Raw genomic sequence first — 22,183 nt, 5'->3', positions numbered from 1 at the left:
TCTACATCACTGACTAAATCTATATCTTGTTTTGTCATTTTCAACATTGCACTCCAAGCTAAACCAGGAGCTGTGAAATAGTGGGCAGGATCTAATCCATAACAATTTTTATTATGACAGTGATCTAAAAGCTTCAAACACATCAGCAAACAATAAAACATCTGTTTTTAGATACAAATCATGATATTCTCCAAGGTTTTTTATCTTAAATATTTTCCAAATTTCTTGTGCATGTTTATATTCCTTATCACTTATCTCTTCTTCATAAAGGTTATTATAGAAACTTTCTTTTGAAGAAAGTTGTTTCTTTAAATTTCATAAATGAATTCATATAATCATAAGGATAAATTCCCTTACTTGTAAGATTTTCTCTTTACTTTGAATTTCATTCCTTGTTTGAATTTCCTCTCTCGTTAGAATTCCCTCTTTAATCAGAATTTCATCTTTAATCAGAATTTCCTCTTTAGTTAGAATTTCATTCATTGTTTGAATTTTCTTCATAAATAGAATTTCATCTTCAGTTAGAATTTCTTCATTAATTTCCTCATTAATTAGAATTTCCTCTTTACTTTGAATTCTCTCTTTAATCTGAATTTCCTCTTTAGTTAGAATTTCCTCTTTTGGAAAGAATGAAATAAGATTTGGAAAAGACCCCGTGGAGCTTAGATTTGATGCTCGGTAGGCTAGTGGTGTTCCCATAAACTTGAAACAATCTAGAAACCTAATATGAGTTAAAGGTTTTGTGAATATCATTTTTGTAAATGAAATATACTTTTGACTTGTGTTTGTTATGGCAGAAATATTCCCTGGTGTTTTTGAAAGTTCATTTATAAATAGATGTGTATCATAGTTGGCGCTGTTGTGAAGAAAGACTGGAATAAAAGAAGGAAATTCATAATTAAGATTACAACAGGAATGAGCGGGACCTCTATATTTACCAGAAAGATGACAATGATCCCTAACTTTAGACTCATCAATTTCCCCCTCACAAATATGACAGATATTGTTCTTTCTAAATTCTAATTTTTCTTCTTCGGTTAATTTCATCGGTTCATTTGTTTCTTTCATTAATTTAGTTATTCTTATACAATCCTTTTCTAATCGTTTTACAAACTTTTGTGAAGCTTTTTTTCCACTATAATGTTCAAGTTTATTTTACTTTTCTCCAACAGATGATTTGATATAATAACAGAAACCACAAGGAATATGTTTTTGATATTTATTTGTATATGATTCTTTTGGATTAGGAGAAGCAGTATTTATCTTTTTTAGCATACATTCAAAATCAGCATATCTCACAAATGGGCGCATGATAGATTTATTATAATCTTCAAAATAAATCTTTTCACCAGGTTTCGGCATTGTAATTACAGCTGTTTTATGATTACTACAATATTTTGAATGTTGTTCTAATCGTTCTTTTGTATGAAATGAATTAAGACATCTCTTACAAGGATATATTTTGTTTGCTGTTCTGAATACCTGAGAAGAGATTAATCTTGATAAATTATTGATGTATGTATAATGTAAATTCTTTCCAACACTAAAATATAAAAGATCAATGTGTGTTTCTTCATTTTTATAGTTGTTTGAAATTTTTAATATTTGAACTTTGTTTGTATCCGTTAATCCATATACATTAATAGAAAGATTATTCTTTTCCTCAAATTTAGGAATATCTGTTAGTGGCATTGGGAATTTAAAATCTTTAATGTCCAAGGTATTCTCATATTTCATATTTTGTTTTACTCTTTCTGAATTACAATTTGGTGGATGGAAGTGAGCAAGAACAGACCAGAGAAAACATTTATTATCATTGTTCTTAATATTAGAAACTGCCTTCTTTACTTTAATTTATTTTGGTAATTCAATATAAGAAGAAGCTTTAAGAGGGTTTGATTTTAGAATGTTTATATCTAAAAAGATGATTTTTTTTAATGTGAAATCCAGTTCCTACCACTGTGTTATCAACATCCTCCTCTTGTCTTGATAGTTCTTCATAAACCCCACAATTCAAAAAATCTTGAATTGATGTTATAAAATGAAGATCTGTTCTCATATAAGGAGTTTGTTCTTCATCTTGTCTTTTCATATTCATTTTCACTCCCAAATAAAACTTTAAAGTTTTCATTTCTTTTAATGTCTTTCTAATAACTTTTTCAACATCAGGTTTCACGATTTCCATTGATTCAGCGATTGATGATGGACCGGGTTCTCCAAATTGAAAAATCCTTTACTCATTTACAAATAATAGTTTCCCTTTACTTTAAACTCATTTTTCTTGTGTTTTTGTTATTGAAGATGTCTATTATAACTACTCTTCAAAACATTTTTTGAGCAGATATCACAATGTTTTCTTTCCAACTCAAGAGGAGATATTTGATGAAATAGATTAAATGTGTGTTTGTTGGTTTGAAGGTGTTTTTTATGATCTTTATATTCGTGATTACAAACATTGCAGTACGTTGTATTCACCATATTTATATAATAAAACTTTGCTTAAACTAAAATTTTCTTGATGAAAATTTCGTTTAATTTATAGGTGATTCTGTGCTTAAAACCATTTTATCCTCCAACTTTTTTCACTTCGTTAATACAATGTTTCAAAACACAAAAGACAAGTTTCAATCAACCTCTTCATTTGTAAAATATACTGAGAAATATGTCAAGGATGTAAAATTGAACAAAGATAAATGTAACAACTATTGGATAAAAACAATTATGGTGGATATGATGAGTTCTTCAATTTCCGTCAGTGGAAGGGCTTTTAGTATACCTGGTAGAACATCAATTAAAGTATCTCAAACAAAAGTTTATCCTCTCCTTCTGGTAATATATTCAAAACTAGAAAAAGCAATGAAACAAGAAAAAGTATCAAAAAACAAAAACCTTATGGATGAAGCTTTTGAAAGAGAAGATAAGACCATCTGTAATATGCAAGGAGAAATTTGTATTTTTTTCAACAACCCGAAAGATGTAAATCCTGATGAAATAAAGGATGTTAATATATCAGGTGAAATGACATTTCGTTCAATCTTAGTCAAGGATCATTTTAAAATTACCTTTAATATAAAAAATGTTGTAGTTGAATCTGGTGATGAAAAAAAGTATATAGATATCGATGGTAATATTATTAAATATGAGTCAATATGCAACTGAAAGTAGAGATGAATTTCAGTTTAAGTAAAGTTTTACTTTATAAATATGCTCGACTTCCCTAATTCTCCATATGACAAATTTGAGAATTGTCCTGCGTGTGAAAGACGGGGATTAAACACAGAGTCAAAAGCCTATAAACAATGTATATTCTGTGATTATCTTCTAATTAATGATCATAAAAAATTTTAAAAGAAAAATAATTCTTTTAGATTTACACAAAAATGAATAATTTTACAAAATTGATTTGAGAAATGAATGTAAAGTATGAGGGTGATAACACACCTTTCCTTATAAGGGAAGAAACTGAACATCTTGGAGAAATGTTCAAAGGATTGTTGTTCTATATTATTCATGGATGTGATTTTCAGGGAAATATCAACACAAGATATTGCATAAATAAAATAATGGATTATCTTTTAATTAAACCTGAACTTAGGATAAAATATAGAGTTTTTAAAAAAGCCAATAATAAATTAAATAACCTTTTTTCCAAATATATAAATGAATGATGTTTTACCCATTTGGGAAAATAAGATAAAATTTAACAATCATAAAAATCTTCCAAATTCATTAAGATGTCTCATAGTTGGTTGAAGCGGATTGGAAAAACCTGCTTACTTTTGAAGATGCTCATGACTCCCAACTTTTTCGATTTATGATAATTTAATAATTTTCACAAAGTCGAGTTTTCAACCAGAGTATCAACTACGCTCACAAGGTTTTAATGCTGGTATTCAAAAAGAAGATATAATCAGTTTATTTAAACTTCAAAAACACCTCAATGATTATAACATTGAAGATATAATTCAACTATTTTGTGATACACAGAGATGTAAAAAGAAATCAAAACCGATAACTTGTATTCTTAGTGATAATACGGATGATATTCCGTCTCCCCAAGATTTGGATAAATCAAAAAAGAACCTCGCTATCTTTGATAATTGTGTTAATGAGAGAAACCAAACGGTAATGGACAGCTACTACACAAGAGGGAGACATTCTTCTTGTAATTGTATTTTTCTTCGTCAATCGTACTTTCAACATCCTCGTCGTTCCATCAGAAACAATGCTAATACTTTTATTTTATTTAAGTTAAATTCAATCAATATAAATAATTTTTGGAGAGGTAATTGTTATACATTATGTCGTAAAAAGGAATTTGGGGATTAGATGAAGTACACGACTGAAAAATATAAATATATTGTTGTGAAACAAGATGAGATATTGAGGGATATATTTTTTGTTTTATAAACAATTGCATACATAAATGACAACTATTATTATAAATCTTGTGGGTAAATCTGCTTCTGGAAAAAAACTTTCATAAATCAAGGTTCTTGTGTAGTACAAATGAGAATATTGTAAATGTACTGAAAAAACACCCCGTGATATGCATTGTATCAACAACAACTAGAGAAATAAGACCTGGAGAAGTAAAACGTGAAGAATATCACTATATTTCAGTGGAGGAACATATGCGATTGAGGAATGAAGGTCAAATATTTGAGGAGGTTTCTCTTGGGACAACAAAATATTCACATTGTAAGAGTGAGTTAAGGAAACTAAAATCTGGTGGTCTTGGGATATTAGAAACTAATCCAGAAGGAACGAGACAAATTATTAAACACCTGAGCAGAGTGAAGATTTTATCATTCGGTTTTGATGTTGATGAAGAAACTCAACGCAAATGTATGAAAAGCAGAGATGCAAGTATTAGTGAAGAAGAAATTACAACTCGTATTAATGTTAATAAAGAATTTCATGAAATATTTAAAGAAAAGGAATTATTTGAACACATCTACTTGGATGATGAAGAAAAGGAAAATTTCCCTGTTGATCTTTACAATTCATTAAATGATATTTTCCAATAAATAAATGGATGCGAAAGAAAGAGTAAGAAGATTTAAGGAACATCAAGAGTTGGTTTCAAAAGTTGTAAAACAACAGGAAGACATAAAGAAGAAACGCAGACAGAAACTAATGGGTGAAGAAGCATTTGAAAGCAAACAAGATAAATATTTTAAACCACTTTTAAAAACTTCCCAAGAAAAAAATGAAAGATGTTTCCACAGTTCCGACAGTAGAATATACTCCTAAAAAACTTCAAATATTAAAAGATTTTGATCAAATGACGGAGGAAGAATTAGAGCATTTAGGAGAATTAGAATATGATGATGAAGGTTTATTTCAATAACTTGAAGAGATTAATCGACCCCCTGATTATATTGTGAATGTCTTCAAAACAATGAATATTCAGCGGATTCAAAAACCAAAGCAGGACTCATTCCAACAGAACAAGCAGCAATATTTCATCTTGTTCAAGAAAAGGTATTGATATTTAATGATGAATTAAAGTTCTTGGATTCTGCTCAACCCGCTGTTAAACTAACTCCGAGATTAATGTGTCTTCTCACAAATGATGGAAGACAAGGTTCAACTGTGAGGGATGAATCAAAATATATTGATAAACCATTGGATATGAAAAAATAATGATGATAGAGTATATATTGATCTGCTGAACACTCGAAATTATAGGTTTAGTATTTCTGGTAAAAGTAGGAAAAATGAGAAGGAGAAACACATTATTCAGGCTTTAAGTATCCTTGGTTCAGGTGTTAGTTTTCTTCCAAATGACCCATCGCAATTAGTAAATAGACTGTTATTGTTGTTAGGGAGTAAGAAGGCTGGAAATAACAATTGTTTTAATGAAGTATCAGCCATTTTAGACCAGTTGATGAACATGAAAATAATTAATAAATCTCAATATAAAGACATTTTATCTCATATTAAATAAGATGAGAAGCACAATCCTGAGTTTTAATTTCACAAAAAGTGACCACACATCTTCATTCCCATACCCAATACAACTTTACCCAACAAAAGAATATGAGGCATGTTTATTGTCCATGGAAACTTATAATACCTTATTTAATATAACTGATAAAAATGACTAGTTTAGTTATAATCCCGGAAGTGGATACAAAACGATAACAGTCTCACCCAGAGCATATGAGATTTCTCAAATATCTTCCGAAATTGCACGTCTTATGAAAGAACAGGGTGATGAACCAAAAAATATTGTTATAGGCATTCAAAAACATACTTCAAAATCAACGATTAAAGTTAAAAATAACTACAAGGTTGATTTCACAATTGATAATTCATTTAGAGAGTTATTGGGTTTCTCCTCAAAAAAAGATTGAAACTAATGGGACGTTTTACAGTGATAATGTCATTCAAATATCCTCAGGAATAAACTCGGTATTAATTCACTGTGATTTGATTGATGGTGCTTATAATTATGGAATAAAAACAAATACAATATTTTCATTCAGTGCATACCCAACCCCAATTGTTTATAAATTCAATATGGAACCCAAAAATTTTGTTTATCTCCCTGTGTCAGGAAAAAACATACACAGAGTAAATTTTAGGATAACCGACCAAGATAATTGTATGATTTTTTTTAATGGGGAAGTTATATCCATCAGAATTCACCTACGTGAAGTTTTCCAATAAATAAATACGATGGTTATTGTGAGGAAACACGAGTTGGGAAAATTTAAAATAATTACAGGGGAAGGGATGTTCCTTTCCCCATACTACAAGGGTGAATACCAAGGTGAATGAATACCTTGGTGAATACCAAGGAATACCAAGGAATACCTCTACCAAGGTATGTATCTTGGTAGAGGATACTATAAACCTTAGAGACAAAGGGGTGTTGGACATCAATTTAGAGGAGATGGGATAATTGATACTCCAATGGGTATCGGTTCAACTATTCTTAAAGATTAAGACCTAATTGGTTCAACTGCTTCTGCTGTTGAATAGCAGGTGCATGGAAAGAGCATAAAAGATGCCCAGAAGGAATCTCATAAATTACAAGCAATTAAAGAAAATAAGAAAGGCAAAACTCAGTTGTCCCCCCAAGAATGACAGAAAATAATTAAAATGCTTGGTTCAGGGTTTCAAAAGTTTTAGGTTTTACATCTTTTTTCCTAAATAAATACAAGAATGGAAGCAATTGCTAGTATCGATGATTTGGATTATACCATTATCATCTCAAACTCCACTAAAAAAGAAGATTACTTCAAGGTAAATGCAATAACTGGAACAGACTGCAATGCAAATGGTACAAAAAGTTTTGAAATAAATAATCAACAAACCTATTTGAATCTATCCGAAAGTTTCTTGTTGTGTAAATTTAAATTCACTAAGGCTGGGAATAACACAAACGCTACACTCGTAAATGATTTCTTCTGGAAAATGTTTGATAGTGTGCGTTTGTACATTGGAACACAAGAAGTTGAAGCGGTTGATTATGTCTCTGCTGTACCTGAAATAATGAGATTTGCACTCTATACATTCAGTGATAGAATGGGAAAGGGGTCTGTCGAAGGTTTTATTCCTGATATGTCAACGGGAACAACCACAGACCCTGGATATACTCAAAGGAAAGGAGCGTATAATGATGATACAAAAGCAGTGAATAGTTTTAATGTGGCAGTTTCTCTTGAAGGTATATTTGGATTTTGTGATCATGATAAAGTTCTGTATGGTCTTAAAATTATATTTCAACTCCAAAGGAATGATAATGAAAATAGATTGCTTTTTGGTGTTGGTAGTGCTTTTGATGAGCAGAATAAATTTGTAATTGATGAAATGAGTTGGTATATTAGTGAATATACTCCTAATCTTAAAACAGAAGAGATGTTGAATAGAAGACTTAACTCAAAGAAACCACTCAGTGTATCATGCATCAAAAGAAGATGTCAACACGTTAAACTCAACCAATCCACTTACACGTGGAATTTGGGTGTTCTGGAAGGAAAGCCACGATATCTGTAGATCATTTTTAAAAAGCCAGATGGTGATACTGCGACTGATAAGAAGAATGCATTGAGTGATTATGCGAAGGTGAAACAACTTCGCGTTTCTCTAGATGGAACATTTTATCCAAGAGATAGATTGGAAATAAATTGGGAAAAAAATGATTTTGCTGAAGCATACAAGTCTTATCAAAATGTGTGTGAAAGTAATTGAAATAAGGAACCTATTTTGGATATGACAGCATTTAAAAGTTTGTATACAATCTATGCGTTTGACCTGAGTGCTCAAAAGGAAACTATAAAGTCTAATCGAGTGGATACTTCCCTATACATTGAAAGAGGAGAGAGTGAAGAAGTTGATACATATTGTTTGCTTTTGGAAGAAACAGAATTGCAGATTAACACAGATAATGGTGCTATGAATAGTCTCACATAATTTTTTGTTAAATAAATGGGTGGCAAAGTACCAACTGAGGTATATGTTCATCAAATCAATCTTCATAAACTATCATATTGTGTTCAAAATCAAAAGCCTTGTACGATTAACGTTAATATCATTCAGAGAAAAGGAGCAGTAAGAATTGATGTTTTGCTCACAAGAGAATAGGTTAAAATCTTGAATGATACTGGCTCACTTAAAATTAAAATGACAAAACCAATGTTGAAAAAATATTCAATAAGAGAGACGAGTGGAGGATTTCTCCCATTTCTAATTCCTTTATTTGCTGGTTTAATTGCGGTTGTTTCATTGTCGGGCGGTATTTCAACAGCGGTGAAAACTGCCAACGAAAGGAAGGCTCAACTCCAGGCTCAAAAAGAATTGGAAAGACATAACAAAGAGTGGGAGAAACAAATTAGTGGAAGTGTTGTTATTGTAGATTTTGCTGAAAAACTTGAAGGTCTGCCTGATAAAGCGAGATTGTTAGTTGGAGATATGCTTTCTTCTATCGCAGAAGCAGGTCTAAAATTAACTAAAAGTGGTAATGGATTATATCTTTCTAATAAATAAATGAGCATTAATGAGTGGTTTAAAGAATTTGGAAAGAATACAACATCAAATTTACAACTTGTCAAATATTGTAAGAAATTAAAAATTCATAATGTGGTTATTTGTATGGGAGATGAATTAAGAAATGTGCCGAAACATACAAAGAATATTATTATGAACTTCGAAGATAATAATGGGAACGGTTCTCATTGGGTTTGTATTTTTAATAGTCAAGACAAATATTATTTTGATAGTTTTGGTCTTCCACCACCTGTTGAAGTCATAAAATTCTTACAGAATGGTGTTTATCAAACATTTCAAGTCCAATAATTAAATTCCAAGTGTTGTGGTCAATTATGTCTGTATGTGTTATTTCAACTCAATAAAAATAAAAAAAATTTATGACATTATTTTTAATCTAATATAAATGACTTATGTTGGTAAAGATGGTTCTATCTTTGGTGTATCCCAAGAACTGGATATTGATTTATCAAATTATTACACAAAGGCACAGGCTGAACGACATAAATATAATATAACCAAAAATATTAATATGAAAAATGCTTATAAATAAAAAAATTATCCAAGCCCGACTGACGCGACTGACTTGGTGAGATTAAGCGATTTATCACAATATATATCCTTAAATAAAACGGCCGTGTATTCCAATGATACAGAAGTGTTGATTTTATCTCCAGGTCATACAGAATTCACAGGTCGAATTAAAATAAATTTTTATAAAGAAGGGCGTATCGTTTGTATGAGAATAGAACAATGGGGGTATTATATGGATGATTTAGGGTATAAATAGTCATTTAAAGTTGACGTAGAAGACCTGGAACAATTTAATCAGTCTAGTAAGGAAGAATATTATCCACTTGGTATAGAGAATGAGTTTTGTGGAGCCACGATTAGTAAACAACGAATAAAAGAATTTAATAAGGGTAAATTTAATAAAGGTTTTGCCCTAGTTTATATCATGAAAACAGGAAAAAAAGGATTATATATAATAAGTAAGGAAATACAAAATGATTTAACTATGGGAAGATGGGGAGGTGTTTCATGCCATAATATTATTTCTAACATATATTTCTAATACATAAATAACAGCAAGAAGGCTTCAAGAAAATTATCATTTCTGTGTCCAAGCATACCTTCAAGAAAAGTGTATTCGGTATTTTAATAAATATGTTCTACAACATAAGAATGAGGTATTTTCAATAAAAGATTGGCATTATGCTGATGTTGATAAACCGACAACTTTAGATTTAATGAGAATGTTAAATAATGAAAAAATTATAAAGTTAAGAAAAGGTAAGGCTCTTTTTGAAATTCAAAAGAAACTTTATTGGTTTCCTGTTGTAAAAAAAATTATTTTGGATACAGGAATAACAAAAAATCCTGATGAATATATGTATGATATTCTATGGGGTGTAAATGATTCAAGGATAGTAAGGGACGAGGAAGGAGTTGAAGAGAGTGAAGAAGAGGAAAAGTAGAAGAGAGAGAAGGAGGAGAGGGAGAAGAGAGAGGAGGAGGAGAGGGAGAAGAGAGAGAAGGAGGAAAGAGGGAAGAGAGAGAAGGAGGAGAGGGAGGAGAGGGAGACTAAATAAATATGAAAATATGGAAACCAGTGAGATGAAAAAAAAATTGGGGGTATTATAGAAAATAACTCAACCCACCGAGGAGGAAAACAAAGAATTGACTAGTCTATTAGCAATATTTTCGATAAGACTATTGTCATCGGCAAGATATTGATTTTAATTCAAGTTTTTCATTTTTTTCTTAAATAAATGGAGGAGAGAGTGAAGGCATTTCTAAGGATTCTTTATGTTTTAAAAATTAAGATTCAAATGTGCATGTTGGAAACTAAAAAGGTTTTTGCACTCTGCAGGAATTTTTCTCATAAATAAACGAGTTATTGTCTCAAATGTAAAAAGAAAACTAATACTAAAAATATTTCATATTTTAAAAGTAAAAATAACAGGGTTATACAAAAAGGTATATGTTCGGTGTGTGGTTCAAAAAAAAATCAATTTACCTCCAAACACAAACTCGGAGGAGATATACAAAAGTTTTTATCAGGAAGTAAATTTACAACTACTGGAATACCAGGGAATTCCATCTACCAGGGTATTCTTTCTGTGGTCCAGGCACAAACTTGGATAAAATATTAGATTATGCAATCAATCCCAAATCATGGAGTGAGCCCATCAATGGAGTTGATGAAGTGTGCATGAGACACGATATTGATTATGGGAATACCACAACTTTGGAAGAAAGCATGAAGCCGATAGAGAAATGTTGTATAATTTGTCTCTGATACAAAATCCAACCTTGAGAGAAAAAGTTGATAGGTTCATCGTGAAGAAGATGATCAGTGCTAAATTGAAACTTGGACTTGGAAATTAAAAAAACTTATAGGCTCTAGTGATGTCCTTAAGATTGAAGAGCAATTAGCTGATGAATTACATAAACCAATGTTCACAAAGTTTCAGAGAAGAAGGTTTATTCCAAGGAAGTAGGTTATATCTGGTCCGCTGATTTGATTGAACTCAATAATGATAAGGGGTACAAGTATGCTTTAACCGTTATTGATTTGAGGAGTAGATATGCATGGGTGGTCCCTTTAAAAAACTAAACAGGTAAAACTCTTATGTTAGCCTTTCAACAGATATTTAAGAAAAGTAAGAGAAAACCTGAAAAATTCTGGACTGATGAGGGTGGAGAGTTTTACAACAAGACATTTATGAATTTTCTAAAAAATAAGAGTATTGCTTTATACAGTACCTTTAATGAAGGGAAGGCCGTTGTTGTTGAACGTTTTAATCATACCTTAAAAGAGAGACTATATAAAAAATTCACACAAATCGGTTCACAACAATGGTCATCTTTTATTCAGGATATTGTGGATAAGTATAATGACACAATTCACACGTCAACGAATATGAAACCATCAGAAACATTTACAAAATTAATATATGAAAAAGAGATTAATGTCAGAAAACCTAAGTTCAAAGTTGGTGATATCGTAAGAATATATAGATGGAAATCTAATTTTGAAAAGGGTTATACTAATCGATGGACGAACTAACTTTTTAAAATTGTGGATGTAATAGATACGGTTCCGTGGACTTATAAGATATATGATTTAGAAGAGGAAGAGATTTTAGGTTCATTTTATTCACAGGAATTACAAAAGACAAAGATAAATTGAATTTTTTTGACTCTGCCCCTTTTTGACTCCGCCCACACAAGCTCCACCCACACAAACCCCACCCACATAAACCCTACCCACACAAACCCCACCCCACCCAAGCTCCACACAATCCCTACCCCACACAAGCTCCACACAAACCTCACTCCGCACAAGCTCCACCCACATTCAACATATTCACATAATTAGTGATTAGTCAAGTAGTTAATTAGTTCCCCACAAACAACATGTTTATTTAATTAAAAATTGTCCACCCATCCATACAAGCTCCACCCGCACATTCACCCATCCACCCATCCACCCATCTATTCACCCATCCACATCAAACCTCATCCACATAAACCTCATGCATACAAGCCCCACCCACATAAACCCCTCCCATATAAACCCCACCCACACAAGTCCCCACCCACACAAGCCCCTCCCACAAAACCCCACCCACACAAGCCCCACCCCCCCTCATCCCCTCTGTGCACCCCCACCTTTGACCCACCACCTCCCTCATCCCACTCCCCACCCTTCCCCACACACACACGGGGAGGGGAGGGGGATGGGATGAGGTGGTGATGGGTCGTTGGTGGGGGGGCGCACTTCACCCCCCTAAATGTCCTTGATTCGCTTTTTGCAGTTAAGAATCAGATAATTGTAAGGAAAGCATTTATAATTAATCAACATTGATAATATTAAATATTCAGTTGTAAAAACAGATGATATATCCAAGCAGTCTGCTTCAGATGTCTTGAGTGCCAGGTCAGATTCCTGCAGACGATTAACTTGTGCACTTGGTTCATCCAGACAGGTGTTTAAACTGAAAAAAAAATAATGTGTTAAAATTCAGGAGGCATATTGACAGACAGAGACAGATATAGAAATGAACACAGAGACAAGCAGATATACATACACTCACAAATGCACGTGCACGTGTGTGTTTCTCACCTTGAAGTCGGATCTTTCAAGATTATAGGAGATAACAACAATGTCTTCCAGTCGGTAATGATTTCTCTCATTTCTCCCCTGCAAATCCGAATCTCTTGTACAAAATCAGACATCTGTGCCCAGACATTGTGTAATTCGGATAATTCATGTTCAACATCGGCGATCAACGATGTTGTTATTGGAGACAATCTGTTGAAAAAAACCCAATATATATATATTCGTCATACAGTGATTTAATTAATATTAAGTTGTTTCACTGTGATTCTCAGAGGAAGAACACAAACAAACTTACCGATATTGTAATGGATTCTCTTCTTCTTCAGACGAAAGATAGTTCATGTTTCAATTGTTTCTCAATAGGACAAGATGAGAAAAATTATAAAGCTTTCATACAAAGTTTACGACTGACGACCCGTTTATAAAACAACTTGAGGAAGTAAAATTGCGTAATGTTAGAATTTTTCAGGGCGTGTCCACACAGGGAAATGACGGTTCGGGCAAGACAGCTCAGCTTGGGAAATGCGTGGGCGATTCATTCCCAAGCACTTATCCATTTTTAACACAAAATGAAAATGCTTTGAATGATTTTTGATCAAACTTACGTTTATTAGCCTGTTAGTGCTCTGATTTAAAATAAAACCATGAGGCCTTGTCTTTCACAGAATACTTCCTCATCTTCATGGCACGAACTGAAAACACTTAAAAACCTTCCCCCATTCGTTGGTTCACCTTTGAGTGCAGTAAGAGCCAGAGAGTTCTCCCTAGTAATTTGTATGAGGTTTTTTTGTTCTAAAGGGTCTCGAGTCAGAGAGCTCTCCCTATACATTTGTATGGTAGAAAAAGGGGTATCTCAAAAAATATAAAGATTCAAATGTTTTATTTTTAAATATTTTAGATGGGGATTATTGTGCAAAGAAAATTAAACTATTCAAGGAATTTGAGAATGAACAAATCTTTATAGGTTCAATGAGTGAGCTAAGCAATATGCATTGGTTATTTGAAAAAGAGTGTCCCTCGGCTTACATGTTTCAGATATTTCTTTAGAATCACCTTTAAAAAATCACATTACTACTTTACTGCTTGAAAAAGTCTTTATCTTATTGCATTGGTTATTTGAAAAGAGTGCCCCTTGGTTAAAAAGGAGAGACAAATAAATATACCTTGGGATAAAAAGGGGGGTTTATTTTTAGGGGAAAAAAATGAATCGCTGAAAATCCCCCATTCACTTACAGGGGGGAAAAGTGAGCCAGAATCAGCATATTCACCCTACTCCCCTCGAGTACCGGCGGAAAGTCGATCCAGCGACACGCTGCTATGGAGCATGCTCCCATACCTACCTACCTGAATGGAGTCCTCCCAGGGCAGTCTCAAAGTATCCACCTTCATTTTGGTAAGGGGTCATGATGCATGAACCAAGCTGTGAAGTTTTCTGTTCTCAAAGTTTTGTGCCAAGGGCTCTCTTCAACATCGTCAATGAGTCCCGGACAGCTTCCAACTGTAGTGTTTTGCAGTAATATCCCCAGGGATGATTTTTAATATCACTGTGAAGTTCTTTGTCATCATTCGTGTCGTTCCAACTATCACTGGTTCAACTTTGGCAGTCTTCAGCTTGCAGGATCTTTTCAGTTCATTCTTGAGGTCTTGGTGTCTGGTCATTTTCTTGATTTCTGCATTGTTTAGTCCAAATCACTGGAATTAACACCTCAATTAGCAATGCCTTTTTCTATTTTTTTGTACCTAAGTCTGATGGCTGGTCGCAATTCTTTGTTTTTGATGTTCACACTCGTTTGGATCATGAGTTGTTAGCGGCACTGAGCGGCACTTCCATCTTTTCTGTGTTTGCTTTTGGTTCATGTTCCTATGAATTTTCTGGAACTGGGACATCAAAGCTTTGTCAGATGTTTCAGTGGATTACTTAATAAACTCTGTTGTGTAGTCATGTGCACAGCTATTCTGACAAGAATTTATTTTGTGTGTGTGTGTGTGTGTTCATTCTTCAACAATAACATGTCATTCTCTTTGCGAACACCACCTCCACTCCTCACCTTTCTCTCTCTCTCTCTCTCTCTCTCTCTCTCTCTCTCTCTCTCTCTCTCTCTCTCTCTCTCTCTCTCTCTCTCTCTCTCTCTCTCTCTCTCTCTCTCTCTCTCTCTCTCTCTCAGGCTCTCAACCCCTCCTCACATCCCTCCCTCTGGCAATGTGCTGAATAGCAAAGTTCGGTGAAGCATCGCTCCTACCCGCCTCGCTTCCTCGCTCTTCCCCCTTCCTAGCTTCCCCTCCTTTCTCCCTCTTTCCTCTCCTCTAGTCTTTTCTCCGTCCATACCCTCGCCTCGCCTCTCCTCTCCCTTCGTCCCCTCTCTTTTCCCTCTGTCCCCTCTCCTATCCCTTCATCCTCTCTTCTCCCCTCCCTTCCCTCCATCCTCTCTTCTCCCCTCACTTCCCTCTGTCCTCTCTTCTCTCCTCCCCTTCCCTCCATACACTGCCCTCCATTCCCTCCATCCTCTCCCCCTCCCTTCCCTCCATCCTCTCCCCTCCCTCCCTCCTCTCTCTCTCTCTCTCCCCCTCCCTGCCTCCTCTCTGCCCTCCCTCCTCTCTACCCTCCCTCCTCTCTCTCTCCTCCTCCTCTCCTCCCCTCCATCTCTCCTCTCTTCCTCTCTCTCCCCTCCATCTCTCCTCTCTCTCTCCTCCTCCTCTCCTCCTCTCCCTCCTCGCTATCCCCTCCCTCCCTCCTCTCTCTCCCCTCCTCCTCTCCCCCCCTCCATCTCTCCTCTCTTCCTCTCTCTCTCCACACCCTTAATATCTCCGTCAGCGAAATGACGGGTTGTATTTACGAGTATAAAATAAAAAGTAAACCAACTGTCTCTAAATAATTCACTAATAATAATCAATACTGCAAAAGAGTAGCATCTAAACAAAAACAAACAAACAGGGGAAACACAAGACACAATCACCACACAACTCCTTTGTGACAATCATGGTTCGTCACCTCGGCCATCAAGTCTCGAGTACAAGGCGTCGGACCAGACTTCCCCACGGCCAAGTACATTGGATAGCACAGTCACAAGTCTGTACCAAAGAAGCCCAAAAATAATGGCATATACTGCATACACCACTACATACCAAAATATTAAATCAAGAAAGATCGAGCAATTATAATCCTACCTAAAACTTATAGGTTGTGAGATCTGCTTTGTGACAACTCGTTCACCGAAGAGAATCATGTAGCAGCATCGGATCACACTTTCACACCATAACTATTAATCTATCTTGGGGACTCTTCCATTCCACTGTGTGTTTGTTTTTGTGTGTGTGTGTGTGTGTGTGTGTGTGTGTGTGTGTGTGTGTGTGTGTGTGTGTGTGTGTGTGTGTGTGTGTGTGTGTGTGTGTGTGTGTGTGTGTGTGTGTGTGTGTGTGTGTGTGTGTGTGTGTGTGTGTGTGCATGTGGTGAAGAAACGGTGTGGAGAGGGGTTAAGACTGGTCCAACTTAAGGGAAAACAAACTGGATCTTCCTTTGACTCAATGTGGTGGTAAAAATTGCTTTGTCACAACAATAAAACATAAATCGTGATGAGCCAGCAGAAAATATTTGACAGCTGTAAATTTGCACAGCAAGGATTGGCACAAACCAGTAATACGAGGAATTAGCTGTTTCTTCACATTTCTCAATAATGGAGAAGTGTTATTACACTATCCCTCATATCTGGTGACAGTACAGAAACTTTGTATTGGGGAACCACAACAATGACCTCCTCTGATAATTACAAGACAACATCGAGATGGCTATGTATTCCAACTAACATCGGATTTGCAGCATGATTCATAAACAGGAGGGATACAACAATATGCCTGGTAGTGGCTTAATGGTGAGGGTGGTGTGCTTGCAATCCTCGGATCCTGAGTTCAAATCCCACTTTCTGTTTAATTAATATCAGGTGGGGTTGACTCTGTCTGTCATCCTTCCGAGGTCGGCAAAATGAATACCGGCTTGCTGGTATCCTGTGTCGGAGTGGTGACCTGTCCAGGATTGTGCCAAATAGCCAAGGAGGCTGCTTAGGCAGCAACAATGCTCTGCACAGTGTGGGCCCGATGGATAGATGGATGGATACAACAAGTGAGGCAGTGCATCTTAATTTAAGGCACTTCTAAGAAGGGAAACACAAACGGAATAACAAAGCAATATAATGCTTTGTGCAAGAAAGAGAGGAGAAAATGAAAGACAGGACAATTAATTTATTTTTACTTTTTCTTAAATGTTTTTATCTCCTGTTCCTCTGCTAGTGAAACTTATTATGTATATCACATCCAAAAATGTTTATATATCTCCCTCTTGCATTGCTATTGATGCAAGACTTTAGCAATTAGTCATGAAATATCTTTTTTTTTAAAATATGTGTGCATTACATGCTTGTTATTTACAGTGAATTTCCCAAAATGTTGTTCAGTTACCACAGTCAATATGCAGTATTTCATGCCAACCTGGCACAAGAAAAATTTCCCGTAAAGGAGAACCTTTTTGTTGCTTCGACTGCATCCCATGTGCTGCTGGAGAATACACTAATAGTACAGGTATGTAAAATTTTAAAACAGTTATTTGATACGATATACTGATTTGCGTATTCTATCATATAATTTTAAAAGATTTATCCTCGGATGTTTTTATTTATCAGTCTGTAGAGTTATCATTTTGCCTTTGGTTTTGAAAAATATGAATATGCTTGAGCTTTGGTTTAACAAGGATTCCCAGCAGTGGTTTGAGAGCTGTTTCCAATTCGGTTTTAAAAAGAACTAGCATGGTTCGGCTCGCTACGCTCGCCTCTCCACACATCATTGCAGAGATTGACGTCACAGATTTGCTGTGTTGGCATTATTTACACCAATCATCATACAAACATTTCTTTTCTACAAATATATTTGTAATATCGGTGATACTGTATTTATTTGAAATTTCATTTGTGATATAAGAAGGTCCAAGTGGTCTCAGTGGTCAAGGGTCTAAGCCGTCTAATCTGTCTGAATAGTGGAAGGCATCAAAATGGTGTGAGGGTCTAAGGGGTCTTTTGGGTCTTTGGGGACTTTTGGTTCTACAGGGTCTTTTTGGGTCTTTGGGGCTTTTGGCGTTTTTTGGGTCTTCATGGTCTTTGGGGACTTTTGTGTCTTCAGCGTATTTTGGGGTCTTGGAGGTCTTCAAAGGTCGAAGGGTACATTCCAATAGTACATAATTTATATCCATACATAATTAAGAGACAGGAAGCGACTAACGTTCAAACAATATGTAATTAATAGACACTAATTGGTACCTGTAGAAATTGGTGGGGTTACAGCACTTCAGAGTTGACCACATTTATTATCAGGTTTGGGATAGTTTGTTGAGGAGTGATTTTTTGTTGTGGACTCTGATTAGTCAGCATATATCCACAGACTTTCTGGGTCTCCTACTCTACTGGCTGCTATGTACAGTTGACCATGGGTGAACACACTGTTTGGTAGATGAAGTACGCAGTACTTAAGGCTCTGTCCTTGGGATTTATTGATTGTCGTGGTGAATGCTGGTCTGATGGGGAACTGGTGTCTGCGATGTGTGAAGGGAAGACCAGTGTCTGAGAGGCACAGGATTATTTGTGGAATGAAAAGTGTTGCTTCTGCATTTTCGCCTGGTGGAAGCCTTGCTTGTAACAGCCTTTCAGAGACTAATCAGAATATAGTGGCTTCCATTGTAATGTCCATGTTTGGGGTCCATGTTGTGCAGCAACATTATTGGAGCATTGACCTTGAAACCCATTTTGTGTGGAGACATTCCAGAAGTGTTGATTGTATTTAAAAACTCTGTTGGATAAAAAGTTACTTGGTTTTGGTCAGCTACAGATTCAGCACTGACCAAGACTGTCTTGGATCCTACGAGTTATGCCATTATGACTTCAGTTACTCTGTCAATGGCATTATTTGTGCATGTGAGGATGGCTCTCTCCTTAAGCCACAGTGGATCATTGTGGTTCTGTGGCTGATCAACTCCAGCATAAACATAGTTGATGACTTCCTTTTCTGATGTGGCACAGAGATGTGATCAATGGTATTATGGTATAAAGGGTGGTCAACACTTGGAAGATAGCAGCCTTCCCCTAAATTGATCAGCGATTGTGCATACTGGTTGATACGATCTCAATGTGCAGTATTACCTTGAGATGCAGCAGCTTCAATGCGCATGTTTGTTCGCAAATGCAACTTTACGCAATGTTGCCAGAGAGAAGACTTCGTTCGGCAGGAGTTGATGATGTCAGGTCAGCAACCTCTTCTGACCACAGGAAGAATCTGTCTGAAGTCCCCAGCAAGAATGAGCAGCGTTCCTCCAAAAATGGCATCATTGCTCATGATATCTTGAAGGTCCTGTCTCGAGCTTCAAGTATAAATCTATGGCTCATGGGAGCTTCATCCCAGACCAAAAGGCCAGCTGCTTGTAGGAGGTGGCCATTGAAGTCTCAGGGGTTGAGGTTACACATTGAGGTTGCTTGGGGTGGGATAGGAAACCGACACTGGGAATGAGGTCTTTCTTCCCAGCTTCAAGAGAGTGGCTGCTATGCCAGATGAGGCTGTAGCAAGGGCTATACCTTGGCTTTTCTGACACTTGCTGGGATAGTGTTGAGTACGAAGGTCTTCCTAGCCCCCCCCCCCCCAGGGCATCAATGAAGATCAAACCACCTTCATTGCTGTCGATCGTTTTTTTTTTAATTGTTTCAAATGCATGAGTCTGGTGTGCATTTTGTTGATTGGTGTGCTCATTGAATGTATATTCAATATCAAGTTCTAGCTCATCAGCAGTGATGTCAATGTGGTTGCACTGGCTGTTATTTGCTGTAGGAAGGCCAAAGTCAGTTGATGTTTTGTTGTGTGACTGGAGTCTATCATCAAGGTCACACAAAAGGTCAATATGTGCTGCTGCTTCTGCTGCCTCTGGTGGCAGTTGTTGCTGATGCCTGCTGCACTTGAAATCATCAGCTAAGTGTGAACCATGGTCTTTGTACAGCTTCAGTGGAAGAAGAATGCTTACAAATATTCCTCGCACGCTTGCTGGTTTCTGTGTTTGTGCAGCCTCAATGAGGCATTGATGCCACTCATCATCTTGGAGAAGGTTCAGCTGATAAATGCCTCTTTGAAAGTTGGATAGGTCGTGCCCTGGATTGTGTGCAAATCCTCAAAGCTGGTAGACTCAGATTTATCGTGAAGAAGAAGGCATCGGCAAAATGTCTCTCTGCAATTTGGATGAACTGTGAAGACTCAGCCTATTTTTCGGGGGTTTTGTCATGGTGGAATTGCTCTTTTTTTTCATTGTTTTTTGTGGGTGTCCCATGTGTAGTGCCGTGGGAAGTCACAGTACGTGATCATTTTGGCCTCAGGGTCACTTAATTTTTGCTGAAAGTAATCTGTGAGCTTGGTATCCAAAGCCAAGTCGAGTGCACTGTGTGAGTTTTTTGGGTTGAAGGTGACATACTGCTGATCAGGTAGGTGAACAGGCAAGGACTCATCTGCAGATGAACACTCTTGGGTGGTGAATTCAAAAATTCTATAGTTTTCCTGTGATGCTCCAATAAATCTACATGATTCATACTGCTTGATTTCATCCTTCTGAACCTCTATGGCTACCTTAACGACATTGCACTGGACTTGAAAGCTAATTGTTGCTTGATAAGACCCTTTGAAGATATATTTGTAGACATACTTGACAGTTTTAATGCTTGCACAACATTCTACATTGATGTGGGATTTGTATCTCAGCAATAGCAAGACATTGTATGTGGCAATGCACCTGTTGTCGACTCTGATGTTCTTTTTGGATGTAGTGATTATTCCTGTATGACCATTCTGCTCTTGAGGGTGGCTGCAGTAGAGAGGATAACTGTCATCTCCAATGTGTGTTTGTGCATTGAATGTCATAGGAAACTGTTTGGACCACTCACCCTTGGACATGCACAGGTTTTGGGGATTGTCTGTGACACATGGACCATGAATCATGAACTTCATCACATATTTATGGAGTGTCTGGGTGTGGGGGTTGTTTGTGTCAGGAAGTTCAGCACAGATGACGTTGTCTACGTTTTGCAATGTGTGCTGCTCACTTCGCATGATGAAGAGAAAATGGCAGTGTGGAAGGAATCACTTTTGAATTTCAATCGTGCAGACATGAGCAAGTAGTGGACTCAAGACACCAGCCTTGATGTCTGTAAGCAGTTGTTGTTGTTTCTGTTTAAACACTCGGGCAGTGAGGTCAAGCCTGGTGGGTGCAGGTTGGTTTTGCTGTAGTGCACTCACAATTTCACTCCACCTGGCATTGCAGGTGAATGTGATGAAAAAAGTGGGTTTGCCAAACTTGCGGATGATGGCCATGGCATCCTGGTAGTGCTTGGCCATAAAGCGAGGTCCCCCAGTGAGGGTGGCAGGCAGGATGACATGGCGCTTGGCACGGTCAGCATCGCCAGCATGAACAGCATCCTGTAGGCCTTTGTAGAGATCAGCATGCAGCTCTTTTTGATGATATCTGAAGAATTTCGGCCTGCTAGTTTCTACCTTGGCTCACATATTCACTATGCACTGCTGCAAAAGTCTGTTGCTTGAGTGGAGAATAATGTGAGTGGGGTCTCTTTGCATCAGCCTGTATGCATAGAACTGCATAGCAGTGACATGCTGTTGTCCATGCTAGTGCAGGATGCCAAGATGAAAGCCATCCATACTGGAGGAAAATAGGAGAGGGTATGATAAGGGGTCCTAACTCCGATGGCTACCTGTGAAGCTTTGCAGACCACAATTCTCATTTCCAGGGGCTTGTAGGACACACACGATGGTGTGTCTTTGTGCTGAGTTGCATTCATTTGGCATAAGGACAATTACTTCGTTACTGGTTAGGAGGCTGTAGCGTCATACATGCTCTTGCTCTGGATTTTTGTCAGCATGTATGAATATGAAGATGTCCTTTGGAAGTTGGTCTGACTCAACAATTTGGTGGATGTTCGTGAATGACTGCATGTTGGACTTGACTTGGTGCAGAGTGGTTTGAAGAATTTC

At 36.4% G+C, this 22,183-nt stretch overlaps 1 protein-coding gene and 1 long non-coding RNA gene across 2 annotated transcripts in view; one reads left to right on the top strand and one right to left on the bottom strand.

Annotated features, from left to right (window-relative positions):
- LOC147034858 (extracellular calcium-sensing receptor-like) overlaps nt 1-22,183 on the top strand; it is a 51,715-nt gene that overhangs the window by 12,457 nt on the left and 17,075 nt on the right. Inside the window, exon 4 of the mRNA XM_085857875.1 lies at nt 17,575-17,698. Within this exon, the coding sequence (XP_085714001.1) occupies nt 17,575-17,698 (124 nt within the window). The remainder of the gene's footprint in view (nt 1-17,574; nt 17,699-22,183) is intronic.
- LOC147034859 (uncharacterized) lies at nt 12,759-13,557 on the bottom strand. Its single transcript, XR_015060548.1, has 3 exons — nt 13,425-13,557; nt 13,133-13,321; nt 12,759-13,004 (listed from the first exon to the last, which is right to left on the bottom strand). It is a non-coding gene; the product is annotated as an uncharacterized LOC147034859 (long non-coding RNA).

This window comes from Eptatretus burgeri, chromosome 1 (genome assembly GCF_056783735.1).
Source record: "Eptatretus burgeri isolate ZD-2024b chromosome 1, Ebu_testis_v1, whole genome shotgun sequence".
NCBI classification, from domain to species: domain Eukaryota; kingdom Metazoa; phylum Chordata; class Myxini; order Myxiniformes; family Myxinidae; genus Eptatretus; species Eptatretus burgeri.
The sequence above is the reverse complement of the archived record's forward strand: the minus strand, read 5'-3'. Positions and strand labels throughout refer to the sequence as shown.